Raw genomic sequence first — 15,569 nt, forward strand, 5'->3', positions numbered from 1 at the left:
ATAGCATCATATAAGCAAATATATATTTCTAATTAAGCAGAAACGTAAACATTTGTTTAGTTTGGTCCTGCAAAAAGTCAGTAGCCTACTTACGGACGCTCAGCTGTACCTTTGTGTTCGTAAGCTACTCGTGTCTATTAATTTATAATTATTATTAGAATCAATCAACTTGACTCATCAAACGGTGTTCACTGTCGACACGTCAAGATTACATAAGAATCAGAGGACAAGCACAGAGTCCAGTAAACTTCTGCAGACACCTGTGGAATATTATATAACATCTGAATTTAAGCAATTTTTTTAGTAGTTGTTGTTGCTGTTATTATTTTCATCTTTGTACAGTGGTAGGCTATTCCGTTAAAAGGGCAGGCTTATTTCACCAGTCATGCCACTTTGAAGGGCTCTGCTCCATGTCCACACCAACCTCACAACACCTCACTAAAATTTCAATCACTTCTTGAGTATCCAACTCGTATGCTAGCTAGTGCTAGCAAGCTATCAGACAGCATACGAATCGCATCCTTCGTTTGGTGTTGGAGCATATTAATTGTTTTAGGTACCACAGCTATATGAAATTCTACAGGAGAGAATTCGCAATGGGTCAACAATGGAGAGAAAATGTAATGAAGAGAAAACATCTGTTTATTGAACATACTGATATCCAGTCAAATTCAGAGCGTGATGATTTTCAACACTGAGACTGTACACCAAGCACAAATTATTGGTACATATCGCAAACGCTGGGCCACAATGGCAAGAATATCACAAACCCACAATTGTGCCAATGACTCAATCCATCACAAAACCTCTAAAACTACTAAAAACAACCTTCTCAAAACAAACAAAACAAGATTGTGCATGCTGAAAATCCCTGAAATACAAATCCTAATTGTTTAGTTTTTTTGTGTGCAATGTCACTTTGTTACAAAATATATAAATGAAAGAAAAGAATAAATACAACTGTCAAATTGCACTTTGGTCTTAAAAACCAGACATCCGTTTTCTGTAACTAATAAAACATTTAACAAGTGACAGATAAATATTATAACATGTATCCATCTGGATAACTTTTCAAGGAAGATGCATATTTTTACCAATTAAAATGATCGAAAACACCAGTTCATCAAGAGGCACATTCACATTCCTATACGGTATTGATTATAGGTTTCATATGCAAGCATCACTTAACACCGATTTACAAGATATGTGTTTTTGTTCACGTTCCTATATCCACTGGAACAGACCGCTCCCTATCTTATTGCATCCAGAATGGGACATTCTGATCAAACTTCCACTTTATTAAAACCTAACATTTAACAAGCCTGTGGAGCAGGAAATAAGGCATAAAATAAATGTTGCATTTAAGATTTAGCTTCTCAAAATGGCCTGTCTGAAGATATCAAAATTTCAGTGCTCCAGAAGCTGTTATTTCATTAATTTAACACATCTATTCAACATGGTTAGTATATTCAGGCAAACTGTCTGGTTCACCTACATCTGATGTACATTTCACATTTCATACTTTCCCCTCCATCCTCACACAGAACATAATGACATCATTACAAACACAAAATCAAAACAAACCAAAAATGAAAATTGCTAATTTAATTGGAATGCTAGAACTCCTGCCCCACGCTGGGCCTGCAACCTTCCGTCCGTCTCCAGAAACGATGGTGTAGTATCCCTATTTCCCCACTAGGGGTCACACAAGGTGCTTGCTGGTTAACAGAAAAGAAACAGCAAGAGGAGCGAGGAAGACATAGTGTCCAGAGTACCAGTTCCCCTGTGAGGACAATGCAGTGAACTCTGAATGAATAGCTCCGCTGGTTGACCACAGTGAAGAGGAGTGCTCCCAACACTGACAAATCTTTCTTAGAAGCACTGCACATTCCTCTTAACCTTCACCCTAGGACACCCAACCCTCTACTGTCCAGGTTCTATCCACACATCCAGGGCTGGGGGCATTCTAGGAAATGGGTGGAAGAGTGTCAATGATACCTGCTGCCCTCTCCTTTATATGATAATGGCTGGATTTTAAGGTAATTGACAATAAAGGCATAGTATCTTATCTTAGATCCCACGAAAGGCTTCGTGGCCTTTGAGTCAGCACAACCATCACCTCTGTGGTATGACAATGTGTCACTGATTAAAAAGCAGCACCTTCATTTGAGGATGGATGTGCAATATACTCCACTGACAAAAATTTACATTACATAATGCTGACAGTTGTACACATTATCAAAATACATTATTTGTGCAGCTCTGGGATTAATTACTTAATGTATATTAGATAGGGACAATCTCTATCAACTTGCTGAGATCATGATCCAGAGTTGAACTGGTGCATCCATTGAACTTTTGAAATATTAAAATATATAAATATAAAAATATATATTGCTCACTCAGTGTATAGTTTGGGTATTTTCTAATAAATGTATTATCCTTTTTTTATGAATGAAATATTTACATGCTAGTGTAAAATTTTCACTCAGAAATAAAGACAAAATAGTTCAAAGATTTCATACCCACAGTTTAAGAAAACAGGATGTTGTAAACGACTAGTCATCTGCCAGGACTGAAGACTTACTCACAATTATCACTTTTTTACATTAAATAAAATCTAAAATTATCACAATGCCTTACAAAGGTATAAAGACAACATATGAAAAACAGTGGTGCACCAAAGGCAACATGTTTTAAATGCATTCTGGATGTTATAATGTACAATTCTAACTTGTGACCATGAGCAGGAAGGGGGAAACAAACAGCGGCTCACATTGTGGAGTCTATAGCACACGCATACAACCAGAGCCTATAACACACACATACAGCCAGAGCCTATAACACATGCTTACGGAGGGAGTCTATAGCACACACATACGGAGGGAGTCTACGCTCAGTAGGTGAGAGGGAACCTTTAGCACATGCACACAGTGAGTGAGAGGGAACCTTTAGCACATGCACACAGTGAGTGAGAGGGAACCTTTAGCACATGCACACAGTGAATGAGAGGGAACCTTTAGCATGCGCACACAGTGAATGAGAGGGAACCTTTAGCATGTGCACACAGTGAGTGAGAGGGAACCTTTAGCATGTGCACACAGTGAGTGAGAGGGAACCTTTAGCATGTGCACACACAGTGAGTGAGAGGGAACCTTTAGCACGCGCACACAGTAAATGAGAGGGAACCTTTAGCACGTGCACAAACAGTGAGTGAGAGGGAACCTTTAGCATGTGCACACACAGTGAGTGAGAGGGAACCTTTAGCGTGCGCACACAGTGAGTGAGAGGGAACCTTCAGCACGCGCGCACGGAGAGTGAGACGGAACCTTTAGCACGCGCACACGGTGAGTCGGAGGGAACCTTTAGCACGCGCACACGGTCGCTTTTCTGTGCTGCTGCAGGAGGGCGGGGACGTTGGGGGTGGGCTTGTGGCCCCTCCCGCTGCGGCGCACGGACAGCCGCTCGGCGTTCCTGCGGCGGGGCGTGGCAGGAGAGGCGAGGCCTCGACGCGGTCTCTTTCCCGCCAGCCCGGAGCTCTGCGAGCTCTCCAGGGTCCGTTTGCAGCGGGGCAGGGGCCCGCCCTCGCTCAGCTGAGTGCTCAAACCGCCGTGAGCGAGGGGGTCCGAGAGCTCCCACGAGCTGGCCCCGAACAGACAGTTCTGCCGCTCCAGCGGGGGGAGCCGCTCACCCCCCGGGCAGGACAGCTCCAGATCCGGAGTCTGCAGAGAGGAGGAAACAGAGCGGAGAGTCAGGGAGCCATTGCAGAACTTAAAGGTACAATTGATTTTTGTGTTAAAACATTGTCACAAGACCACGTTTTAAAATCCCTTCCTATCATTGAAATGGCTCACTGACATGTTGACTCACCCCTCTGCCTGTGTTTATAGTCCTTAAATTAGGGTTTCAAAATACACAGTTGACGCACCGACACTCACAAAACATTGTACAGCTGTACAATAATTCAAGCTCATTGGTTGAAAATTGGTTCCAATTGCCACAGCCAATGGAGTTTCCACATCTGCGCATTTACAGAGAAGGGGGAGGGATAAACAGTGTTGTGGTTTGAGGTTGTTTGCTGCTGAAATTCCTTTCTTGACTATTAGGAGTCCAAAATTACCTATTTTACCTTTAAAAGACCTGCATTAAAGGCCCAGGTGCATCAGCGTTATCTTCCTGGTTTTATTATCTAAAATGCCCACAAAACGTTCACAAAGAGCAGTGAGTTTTTCCCCCAAAAGTCCCTAACCCCTCCCCCTCCCCCTTCGCCTCCTGTGGTCAGCTCTTGGTGTTAACATTCAGCAACGTCATCTGATAATTATGCGTATTTTGTCCCACGTGACAAAATACGTCATGTCACGTGGGAAATCGTTTTAAAAACAGCTCGGAAAAGCTGTGACCGAAATATTAATGAGGCCAAATTCACCAATACTACCCCAACACCAAGCTATTTATTTAAAAAAATTGTGCCAGTGCTTCCGGTCTTTAGATGCATTAGGTTGCCATGGTCACCACGGTGTTAGCGTTTCAACATCATTGTGTCTTTCTTCTTCATTGGTTTCTCAATGAAGTTCTACAAAAAGCGGCTTACCAGATTCACGCCTGACCCAAAACAAGGTTCTGAGGGCATTTTTCCACATTCCAGAGATTTAAGAGTAGTGTGTAAATGCTCGCAAGAACTATTTTCTTGGCGAGCAAGCACTCAACACACCGCATCTCTGCCATAAGATGATTTCAGAATTTTTCATTACAATAACATGGCAAACATAACATACTGTAACACCGGAGGCTAAAAGCTTTTGTGTGTCACTTAACCTGTAGAGAGAAGAGGGTAAACTTAGTTGCTACATGGTTTAGAAGGTTTCATGGTTGTGCCTGCCACAGAAAGGGTGCCCAACCAATTCAAGAAATAGAGGGCCACCATTTTCTATATCACTTATGGTTTCATAACAGCAACAGGAGTGTGACCCATTTTTATTAGATAACTGGAAGATATTAATGGAATGAAAACCGGTGAGACATCAACTCTACAGGGTTTCAACACCTACACTCACCGAGCACTTTATTAGGAATATCTTTACTTAATTACACTACTTATTAATGTGATTATGTAATCAGGCAATTGTGTGGCAGCAGTGCTTACAATCATGTAGGTACGGGTCAGGAGCTTCAGTTAATGTTCACATCAACCATCAGAATGTGGAAGCAATGTGACCTAAGTGACTTTGACCGTGGAATGATTGTTGGTGGCAGACGGGGTGGTTTGAATATCTCAGAAACGGCTGATCTCCTGGGACTTTCACACACACTAGTCTCTAGAGTTGGCAAAGAATGGTGCAAAAAACTTTAAAAAATACAGTAAGCAGCAGTTCTACAGACAGAAATGCCTTGTTAATGAGGCGTCAGAGGAGAATAGCCAAACTGGTGAAAGCTGACAGGAAGGTGACAGTTACGCAAATAACCACACATTACAACAGTGGTATGCAGAAGAGCATCTCTGAACACACAACGCATCATAACTCTAAGCGGATAGGCTACAGCAGTAGAAGTCAAGTGAACACCTAATAAAGTGCTCGGTGAGTGTATATCACAGAATGTCATGAACCCTCATACACAACTGACAGAAAAAATCACCCATGATGCATCCTGATCCAGAAAGCGTAAGAGTGACAGCGATGTCCACCATTAAGGCACTTTAAGTGCGCCCCTACTCCTAATCAGCCATCTCAACAATAATCAAAATGGCGTCTGCGGCCAAGGGGAAATTTTACAGATCAAAGCAAAACAAATTCCCTCCTGCACAGAAAGCCTCACCCGCCAGCCTGCTCTCCTTCACTCATCTCTCCCTAAAAACACCAGGTAATAGCTGGCCTTTGAAAAGCACTGCAGGTGTACAAACAAATCGAAGAGCTTTCCTCCACAGCCCCCACAACAATGGTGCCCACTGTGGCTGTGCATGCAGGGATGAGGGTCCTCACATCGTGGCCCTGTGGAACTGCGTGTTTTTGATTTAGCGAATATAGGGTCAGAGTTTTTTTTTTAGTTTTTACTTTTTTATATATATGTGATGATACAGAAGAGTGCGTGTATGTGTGCATGTGTGTGCGTGTATAGGTGTGTGTGTGTGTATGTGTGAGAGAGAGCGTGTGCATGTGCGTGTGTGTGTATGTGAGAGAGAGCGTGTGCATGTGCGTATGTGTGTGTGTGTGTGTGTGTGTGTGTGCGTGTGTGTGTATGTGTGAGAGCGAGCGTGTGCATGTGCGTATGTGTGCGTGTGTGTGTGCGTGTGTGTGTGCATGCATGCATGCGTGCCATCTCGTGTTCTGAGCCCACCTCTATGAGCGGGGTGCTGGAGCGTGTCCCGCTGGCCATGCCGTACTGGGGCCCCTCGGCGAGGTTGAACATCAGCTCGTCGTGGTGCACGGGCATCGGCGGGCCCCCTGCCTCCTGCAGAGAGACGACGATGACGCTGGTGTTATCCGCCCGGAGCATCCGCCGACGCCAACGCAGCAGGGCGTGGGTCACCAGGTGACGGGCGCAGGACACGCCAAAGGGCGCCTGGGGGGAACGCAAACACGAATAAAGCAGTTTTTCTCTCGACTCCGGGCTGGCGGAAGGTGCTAGAAGAAGCCGGAACCGCCCCCACTCACCAGGGCTTGGTCGTGGTCCTGGCACATGGTCACAGCCACCTGCGGCGGCACCATGTTCCACAGCCCGTCGCTGGCCAGGATCACGTAGCGGTGCTTTCTGGGGTCCAGCCGGACCACGCTGGTGTCGGGCTCCGGGGACACCACAAACTCCCCGCTGTAGAAGTCGTAGCTCCACAGGTCCCCTGTCCGGAGAGAGAGAGCGGAGAACGGGGCTCAGCGGGGAGGAGAATGAGGCTGAAGGACAACTGCCGTCTCCAGCTTTGACTGGAAATGACATACTATCTAATGACAATGTAAGAATCCTATAGATGATAACTTATCACGTCAGTGTGACACACTGTAATTGGTTTCACATTAGCTCAGGAGGTCCGGCAGTCGGAGGGTTGACAGTTCGATCCCGCCCTGGGTGTGTCGAAGTGTCCCTGAGCAAGACACCTAAGCCCCAATTGCTCCTGACGAGGTGCCTGATTGGAGCCTGGCAGCCAGTCTCCATTGGTGTGTGTGTGTGTGTGTGTGTGTGTGTGTGTGACTGGCTGAATGCGATGCATCAATTGTAAAGTGCTTTGGATTTGCACTCACTGAGCACTTTATTAGGTATTTATTACTTCTTTTTCAAAGTCACAAGATCAAATTTTTCCCATTCTGATGGTTGATGTGAACATTAACTGAAGCTCCTGACCCGTACCTACATGACTGTATGCATTGCACTGCTGCCACACAATTGGCTGATTAGATAATCGCATGAATAAGTAGGTGTAATAAAGTAAAAATGATCCTCATAAGGTGCTCGGTGAGTGTATGAATGCAGTCCATTTACAGTACCATTTCAGAATCCCAGAGCCAGAATACAGGTCTGACACTGATGAACACTTGTCACGTCAGCGTCACCAACTGTAAAAATCCCCCCCAGATGCACCTGGGCAGAAGTATCTGGGTGGTGAAGGAAGTGTGTGTAGTCTTACTACTGGAACAGGGCTGATTAAAAGGCATCTCGATTATCTGACTGCAAAATAAAAGCTAACCGTACCTTTGTGCTAACAGTTATACATAGAAAAGCAGCAAATGTCCACCAGCAGTGTGGCTCTAGACTGTTGACTATATCTTGGTAGACACAGACATGCCTCTGGCCTGTATAGCCTACAATGATACAACTGTTTATCTTGTGACAACACTGGTGACAACGGGGTGCAGATATCTCAAGTTCTGTGTTTGTTAGGATTCCAAAACTCCTAGGTATGCAGTGGTGAGAGACAAAGAGGACATGGGTTAGGGGAATGTAATCAATGACACAGTACAGCAATATATGGTACACTTCAAACTGTGAGAAATTAATAGCTCTAAGCTAATGGCGTATTAATCAGTCTCCTTGAACCATTCCATATTTCCCCCTATATACCCAAGGCTCAAAGAAAAACAATGAATCATCAAATAAAGGTGATGTCCGATTACAAAACAGTAGTCACGTCAATAATCGTTATACCGTTATCACTGTATGTCTAACAAACCTGGTTAACCTTTGTAGTACAGCTGGCTGCTGACTCACAGCTAATTAACTATGGTTCATTTTTAAATGGCGTTCCAAGATGTTTATTCTGCAATTGAAATTGTACTTCCCTCTAGGGTCTTTCAGCGAACTTATCCCTGGTTATGGGTATGCACTTTGTTGTACGTCGCTCTGGATAAGAGCGTCTGCCAAATGCCAATAATGTAATGTAATGTAATGTGTCCACGGTACCAAACCGCCAATGACACCAACCTGTTTCACATGACATCAGCTGTCCAATAACACCAAACAATGAATGTGCAAAACCTATGTTTTATACAATGCTATTTCACCTCAGTAGTTTGGGGAGCATCTCACGGAGGTGGCAGAATTGCGCAGAGGCAGCAACTGATAAGGCACCGGATAAGCAGTAAGCACTGTCTCTTTAGCAGACACAAGCAGGTTTCCTGTTGGGGCTCTGCTGAGTGACACACTTCTGAAATCCACCCTACAAAAAGTTACACTCGCACTTCAGCCACATTCTCTATTGCTTTCACTCTCAACAGTTTGAAAGTTTTTTTGGAAGGCTTTTAGGAGCGCTGTCATTTCAACTGCTGTCTAGGTCCAGCCCTGATTAGATTTTTGCCTGGGTAATTTGTGAGCTGAGAATTACAAGGATCTAACTGACAAAAATGTAATAAATTAGTGTAATAAATAAGTTGTTAGAGCAGTAAATACATGTGTGACGTTTTATACAAAAATACTGTTTAAAAGTATGAAAAAAAGCTACATTTGAAAGACGTACACATCTGCGTGGAGCCCACTCACTTTGGAGATCTCTGAAGCTCAACATCTCAAAACCACTCTGGACGCAGAGAGGACCTTCTCATTCTCGCCTCACAAATGTGTGCTGCCGATCGGCCAGACAGTATTCGCACTCGACTCCCCGGTAAAGAGAGGGCGGAAACCCAGCCGTTCTCAGCCCTCGAGGACTACGAGTTGCTGATCCCTGCTTCAGATACACCAAGGCACAGGTACAGGACCCAAATCTCACTCAGGAGAATCATAAGAACAGTAACGTTTACTGGAACTCTCTCACAGAAAAGCTAAGATTTAGAACTATGTAGAATCCCATTGGATATACAGCATATTTCTAGCAAATGTACACGATTATTTCAGGTTAATGCTCTCTCTAAAGATATGTCTCATAAATGTCATCTTACTTTCTCTCTCCTTAAAGATTATCCTCTTATGCCTGTATCTTACTGAAATATAAAAATTCTAACATCAGTTTAAAATGGAAAAACCCTTGTGTAAAGGCCACATAAAGTATGTTAAAGAACATTCATTTCCCATTCTTTCTCTCAGAGGAAACATTGGGAATTCAACAACTAATAACCACCACACAAGGGAGCCTTTCGCAGATAGTGTTTTAAAACCCTCTGCAGCTGGAGAGTAGGGTTCATATTAAACCAAATCTGGTGAGGAAAGTGGGAAGAGTCAGGCATTTTGAGCCTTTAGTCCTGGGATCTTCAAACTATGGTCCTCAAGGGCCAAACACTGCCGGTTTTCCACCATCCCTTTACTTAGTAGTCAGGTGTGAAGACAGTCTGGCCAATCAGTAGCGCTAATTGTTGAGTAAATTACCTGGGAGATAAGAAAACTAGGGCTGGATTTGGATTCCAGGGCCAGATTTGATCAGTCCGTCTTACCTAGTGCTCGAGCCACGGCAAGGAAGGGGATCTGGTCGATGACGGTGCTCCTCCTGACCGGACCGTTATGGGTCAGCCTGGGTCTCTTCCAAACCACACGGTTCACCCCCGACTTCTTCATCACACTGGGGGTGGTCAGCACAGGGGGGGGACACAGGAGGCAGTCAGACAGAGACACTAGTTTAGCTGCCTTTTCTAAGCAATATCCAGGACCGCATCCTGTACAATAGTACTACTCGCACTACATTTCAATGAAAATGAGCCTGAAATTTAGAGTGTACGTGGTTAGTACGTGGTTTCGAACACAGCCATAGGCTGGTATGGAATCCAGAGAATTCGACTGTGGCTGGCAGTCCAACAAGGCGGCACACAATTGCTTGTCGCTAAGGAATTGGGAGTGTTTCAGTTGACTGGAATGACAGCACCTCATTGTGGACGAGCAAACGTCTGCTGGTGGATCCAGTGTCTGCATGTCTATGAGTGTATGTATAGCACCGGCACAAATTATGGAGTGCTTCTCATTATCACTTCTCAACCGCGAGTGATAATGACATCATGTGACCAACGGTCATTTTAAATAAAGTATACATGCCAATGTTTATGCTAATTATAACATTTTCAACAGTAAGTTACATTGGACAGCTCAATTATGTAGGTATAAACTAATACATAAAGCAGTGGTCCTCACTCCTGGTCTTGGAGAGCCGCAGGGTGTGCTGGCTTTTGTTGTTACTCAGCACTTAATTGATCAATTAAAGCAGGTAATTACACAGCTCACCTCACCTGGTTTCTTGGGTCTGAATTGGTTGCTGATATTAAGGCGAAAACAAAAACCAGCACACCCTGCGGCTCTCCAGTACCAGGAGTGAGGACCACAAATATAAAGGAATGTCTAATGATTATTACTTGTTTAACACAATGCTAATTATTTCAGTTCTTGTTTCATGTTTATATAGCATTCATTCAATTTGACAATTAATTTGCCAAAAAGAGAAATTGTCGTAAAATATTGCATGAATCGTCAAAATCTATTTATAAAGGCAGTCTTTCCATAATTTGTGGCCGTACTGTTTTATATCTGATATGATTTCAGAGCCTGTGTACGCCTCCTCACCTGCCGCCCAGGCCCTCGATGCGATGCCTCTCCTTGGGAAGCTCGGGCTTGTGGTCCTGCGTGACCTCCACGGCCTGGATCGAGCGTTTAGCGGGGGGGTCCCGCACCCCCAGCACCACCGCGGAGTCCCCGACGTGGGCCACGAACATGCAGTCCCCCCGGATCACAACCACACTGGCCGTGGTGCCTGACGTGCTGGGGAGTCCCATGAAGGTCTTGGGCCACTCCGCTACAGGGGGAGGAAGACGAGCTTCAGAGGGAGCACACACACATACATACACACATACATACATTGGCGGATGCGACCTGCACGTTACATCTCCCTTAACAGAGAGATGTGACCTGCATGTTACATCTCCCTTAACAGACGGATGTGACCTGCACGTTACATCTCCCTTAACAGACGGATGTGACCTGTGCGTTACATCTCCCTTAACAGACGGATGTGACACCAGCGTTGTATTTGATCATGTGACCGTTTTTCAAGACACAGGACCGTTGAAATGCATTGTGATTCCTCTGCCTTTCTATGGGTTTTCTATAGGGCACCTTAGTCCACAATGGGTTAATACTATGGTCACTGACACAGGGGATCATATCCATTCACGTCCTGGGGAATTTGGAGGGAGTGAAGTTACATAGTCAAAGACAAGCAACACCCCAAAAGGGGTATTCTATTATAAGAGTGAAAATGATTTTGATCATTTGAAAACACATTTTGACCCTATATCCGGGATTTTGCTACATGTGGAAAATAACATTTTAATTTGGACCAGCAGTTGCAGAGATATGGCCCTCTTCGTCTTTAAAAAACAAAAACAGTAAACGTCTCAAAATCAGCCGAAAGAAGTAATCAAAGTGTCAGTTCCAATTGTTCCAGAATCCAATTGTCATTTTGTTTCAATGTAAATCAAAGGTGACACATGGATTTTAACTTTACATTTTTTCTATGGGTCCAAGGTTCAATGTGAGCAAGGTCGGTCGAAAATACTTTTCAGCGCAGTGTCAAGCACTACATTTCTATTAAGCTTTTATACAATTTTATGGTGTAAAAGTATTGCATATTGGCATATCTCAGGGACCACTGAAAACATTTTTGCCATTTTCTTGACTTGGTGAGATCTACAATGTACGTTACATTTAGCAAAATCCCTGACGTAGTGTCAAAAACTGTCCAGATTTTCAGTTTTATAATAGAATGCTCCAACAGCAAACACACGAAGGATTTCAAAAATAGAGGATGTACAGTAAACAAAAACATTTAATAGAAGTGTTAACAGGAGCACCGATTGGATTAAATAAGACCAAAAAAAAACAATAAGATTAAAGTTGCATAAAGTACACTAAAACGCAGCCTGCAGTTATCTAATGAGTAATTACAAGGAATTAATCTGACAGGCTTTCAGTCAATTGGACAATTCTCTCTAAAGACATGGCTATGCTCAAAGACGCAGCTTAACTGACAGGAGAAAAAACGGTAGCACTGTACACTGCCACTCAATAAATTATTACCTGTGACTTCACTTCTGGCCCAAGGGCTCGGCCTGATACCATTCATAGTGAAGTATTAGGATACAATTTCAATGAGTCTACATCCTGTGCCTATGCATCAGCATGGCCAGGTCACACTTATGTTAAATGCTAGGTCAGCCAGCTGAGCTTCCTCAAAAATACCGAATGTTCATGTATTCTTCAAGGGTTCAAACTGAATCTATGTGGTCACGCTAAAACTCGGAACCCTGCTTTCCTCTAGGGTCCTCATCGCACTTGTCCCTGGGTTCGATTTGCTCTCATTGTACGCCGGTCTGCATAAGAGCGTCTGCTAAATGCCTGTAATGTAATGTAATGCAATGTGTGACCCAGCATCGGCAAATGTGGCAGAGTGTGATAAAAAAATAGACTCGACCAGAGAGGTGCAGGTTCAGATCCCAGATGGCAGAATGCTGTTGAGCCTTTAAGAAATCCACTTAACATAAAATGCTTCAGCAAGTATCCAGCAGGATTATGAATAATGTGAGAGATGTAAGCCACCTGGTTAAGGGCAAGTGAAAAGCAAGCAAACAATAAGCCCCCATTTCCTTACCAAACATGACACCAGAGTACTGGACAACATTTGAAAGCAAATGGTATGTGAAATCGTATGAAACATTCAGTCCAAACATTCAACATCTTTCACCATATATTCTTTAAGTATTTCTTTTAAATCTAAAGATTAGATGATTTTACCCAAACTTAGATGTCAAATAATTTAGACCCTACATTAATCATAATTTAGCTAAATATTCACGCTCTGTACAAATAACCTTTTTCAGAAAAAATCTCTGGACTTTTTGTTTTGTGACATTTAGGCTAATGTTTGGGTCAGGGGATACTGAATCGAAATTACTCTGGTATAGTGCATCCAATATCACCATTTGTGTTAATACTACATGAAAAATTAATACAGCACTGAACACAATTTACTATGTCAGGAATGCCACAGGCCTGAACATACACAGAGGAATGGAATAACGTCGGGAAAATGACATTAGAAAACAAATACATTCATTTTCGTTACTTTCGAAACTTGTGGTTTCTGCATTCAGTTTCCTAGAACCATTATTTACGTCACGATTTATATCGCCAGCTGGATTGTGAAGTCTCTGACGCAACGCCCTAACTACGCGCCGATTGGATTTTTCTTTTCTTTCCTTGCATACACCCACACAATTGGTTCAGGCAGTTGTCCGTCAAATTAACCCATTCAGGAAGAACTTGAATTAATTTTGATACGGTAGCAAACGCCAAACCAGGGTGCCACCTAAATGCCACCTAAGATACTTGAATTGGATTGTCAACTGGTTAAAACTGTCCATTATCATAAATACATATTTAGAATAATTTCACTATTGCCAACGTGAGCTACTGTATAGATGTCTAGCACAACAATGCAGGAACTAAGTGCATTGCAGCCCACAAGCAGAATGTCAGCTTTGGGGATGAGAGAGATCGTAGACATTTTTTTCTGCCAGTTTTCTTCTGGCGCCCAATTTTAAAACATCAGTTGTTAGACAAGATCGATACAGCGGACACGTTGCACAATAAAAGGTAGCTGAGAGCTGCAACTCAGCGGTGAATTGATTGGGTGATTAATTTAGCTGTCGACACCAAACGCAAAGATAATCTAGTCCGCTGGATTTGTACCGACATTTTCTCCTAAATTTGCATACATACGTATTGACCCTCAAATATAAATGCGAATCACATAATTCCAGCATTCCAACAAGCAACAAAGATATCCTAGCTAATTGGCAAATATTGCAGTGTGTTCCTGTTTTATATTATGCAATCTGTAAAGACATGCGAAAGACATGGGTGATGTTTGCGTATTTAAAACTACAAATTGTTTCCAAATGAAAATGATCAAAGAATAAGTATCCCCCACAGTATTACAAACCCACTTACGCAGCTTTTTCCACATTGCATGGTGGCAAGCAACGAATCCTTTACGGATTGCTGCGCATACTTCTTCGTAATCCTTGGACCAAAATCCTCGTTGTTTCTTAATGAACTCCCATAGATGATTCCGAGCGAAAAGCGCCGCTTCTCGGCCCCCGTGGCCATCAAACACGGCGAAGAAAGCCACAGACCTCCGAGGTCGAGCATTGGCCGTGTGCTCTCCGTCCAGCATCGGTTTTGCTGCATCTATGCAACTACTTTTGTGTTCTTCGTTTTGCGTCCATGAAATAGTGGCGGGCAAAGGACAACCAGTCACACCCCCCGGAGTCCGGTCTTGAAGCTTGTGTTCTTGCGTGTAACTGGCATAGTCACAGACGTTCACTTTAGTCCCCGCGGTTCCGAGCTCATAGTCACTGGGCTCTTGCTCCACTACAACATCGGTTACATCTTCCATATATTTTCTACCTCCCTGGTCTGAGAATACACTCACTCGTACCGATAATGTGCTTTCCATGGCTACTCAGAGCCCCTACTGCTAAATATAATGTGTAGCTGCAAAATATTCGTATTCGTACTTTATTTTGTAAGTTTTACCAGCATAGATGGGAAGGCTACCTCTCTCGTTTCGTCTTTTGTTTATTTTCTAGCTAGTTCCCAAGCGTGCCCAGGAACGTCGTGACGTAATGAAGACATGAGCCGTGTTTTGTAAGGGTTGGCCCACTGGCCACAAAATGTTTCGCTCGATCAACGCCACAGGGATAGGGGCGTGGCATAGAGTTTTGGACACGTTTTATGGCTTGTAATTGGATATCATTACGGTGGTCTTCTTGACCTCCTGCAATGGATGGTCTGTTCTCATAAACCATTGCCAAAAAGAACATTCTGAGCTTTCTGAGCGTGACAATGTATGACAAATAGCGGCGATAATAGTAGATAATACATTTTTGACGAGTTATTTATTTAACGTTTCCTACCATATTGTCAGTGGCGTGTTTATTCAGTCTACCACAGTCATTACTCGCTCCAGTATTGATGCCATGTGATGCTTCGCACTCACAGAAGGAACACTCACCTCGTCTGGAACAATTTTGTGCATCTATGAAAATTCTACATTATTCTTCAGCTTGCATTTGGGGCCTCTGGTATTGTCCCAGATAAAATATAAAGTGGCA

General features: G+C 43.5%; 1 protein-coding gene across 3 annotated transcripts; it reads right to left on the minus strand.

Moving 5' to 3' along the window:
* Positions 1-624: 624 nt before the first annotated feature.
* On the minus strand, positions 625-15,099 carry LOC133133790 (protein phosphatase 1D-like). 3 transcript variants are annotated; one of them, XR_009709209.1, is made up of 7 exons: positions 14,404-15,099; positions 10,960-11,188; positions 9,846-9,970; positions 6,651-6,832; positions 6,334-6,558; positions 3,296-3,722; positions 625-3,225 (listed from the first exon to the last, which is right to left on the minus strand). XR_009709209.1 is itself a non-coding variant. In XM_061250007.1 (6 exons), the coding sequence occupies exons 1-6, from the start codon at positions 14,909-14,911 to the stop codon at positions 3,366-3,368; spliced, it is 1,626 nt and encodes a 541-aa protein (XP_061105991.1). In that variant the 5' UTR covers positions 14,912-15,099; the 3' UTR covers positions 625-3,365. The 3 variants fall into 3 exon arrangements, 1 of the variants encoding a protein (XP_061105991.1); XR_009709210.1 differs by having other exon boundaries at positions 625-2,915; positions 2,950-3,722; XM_061250007.1 differs by having other exon boundaries at positions 625-3,722.
* Between the last annotated feature and the right edge of the window lie 470 nt (positions 15,100-15,569).

Source organism: Conger conger, chromosome 7 (genome assembly GCF_963514075.1).
Source record: "Conger conger chromosome 7, fConCon1.1, whole genome shotgun sequence".
In the NCBI taxonomy this organism is placed as follows: Eukaryota; Metazoa; Chordata; class Actinopteri; order Anguilliformes; family Congridae; genus Conger; species Conger conger.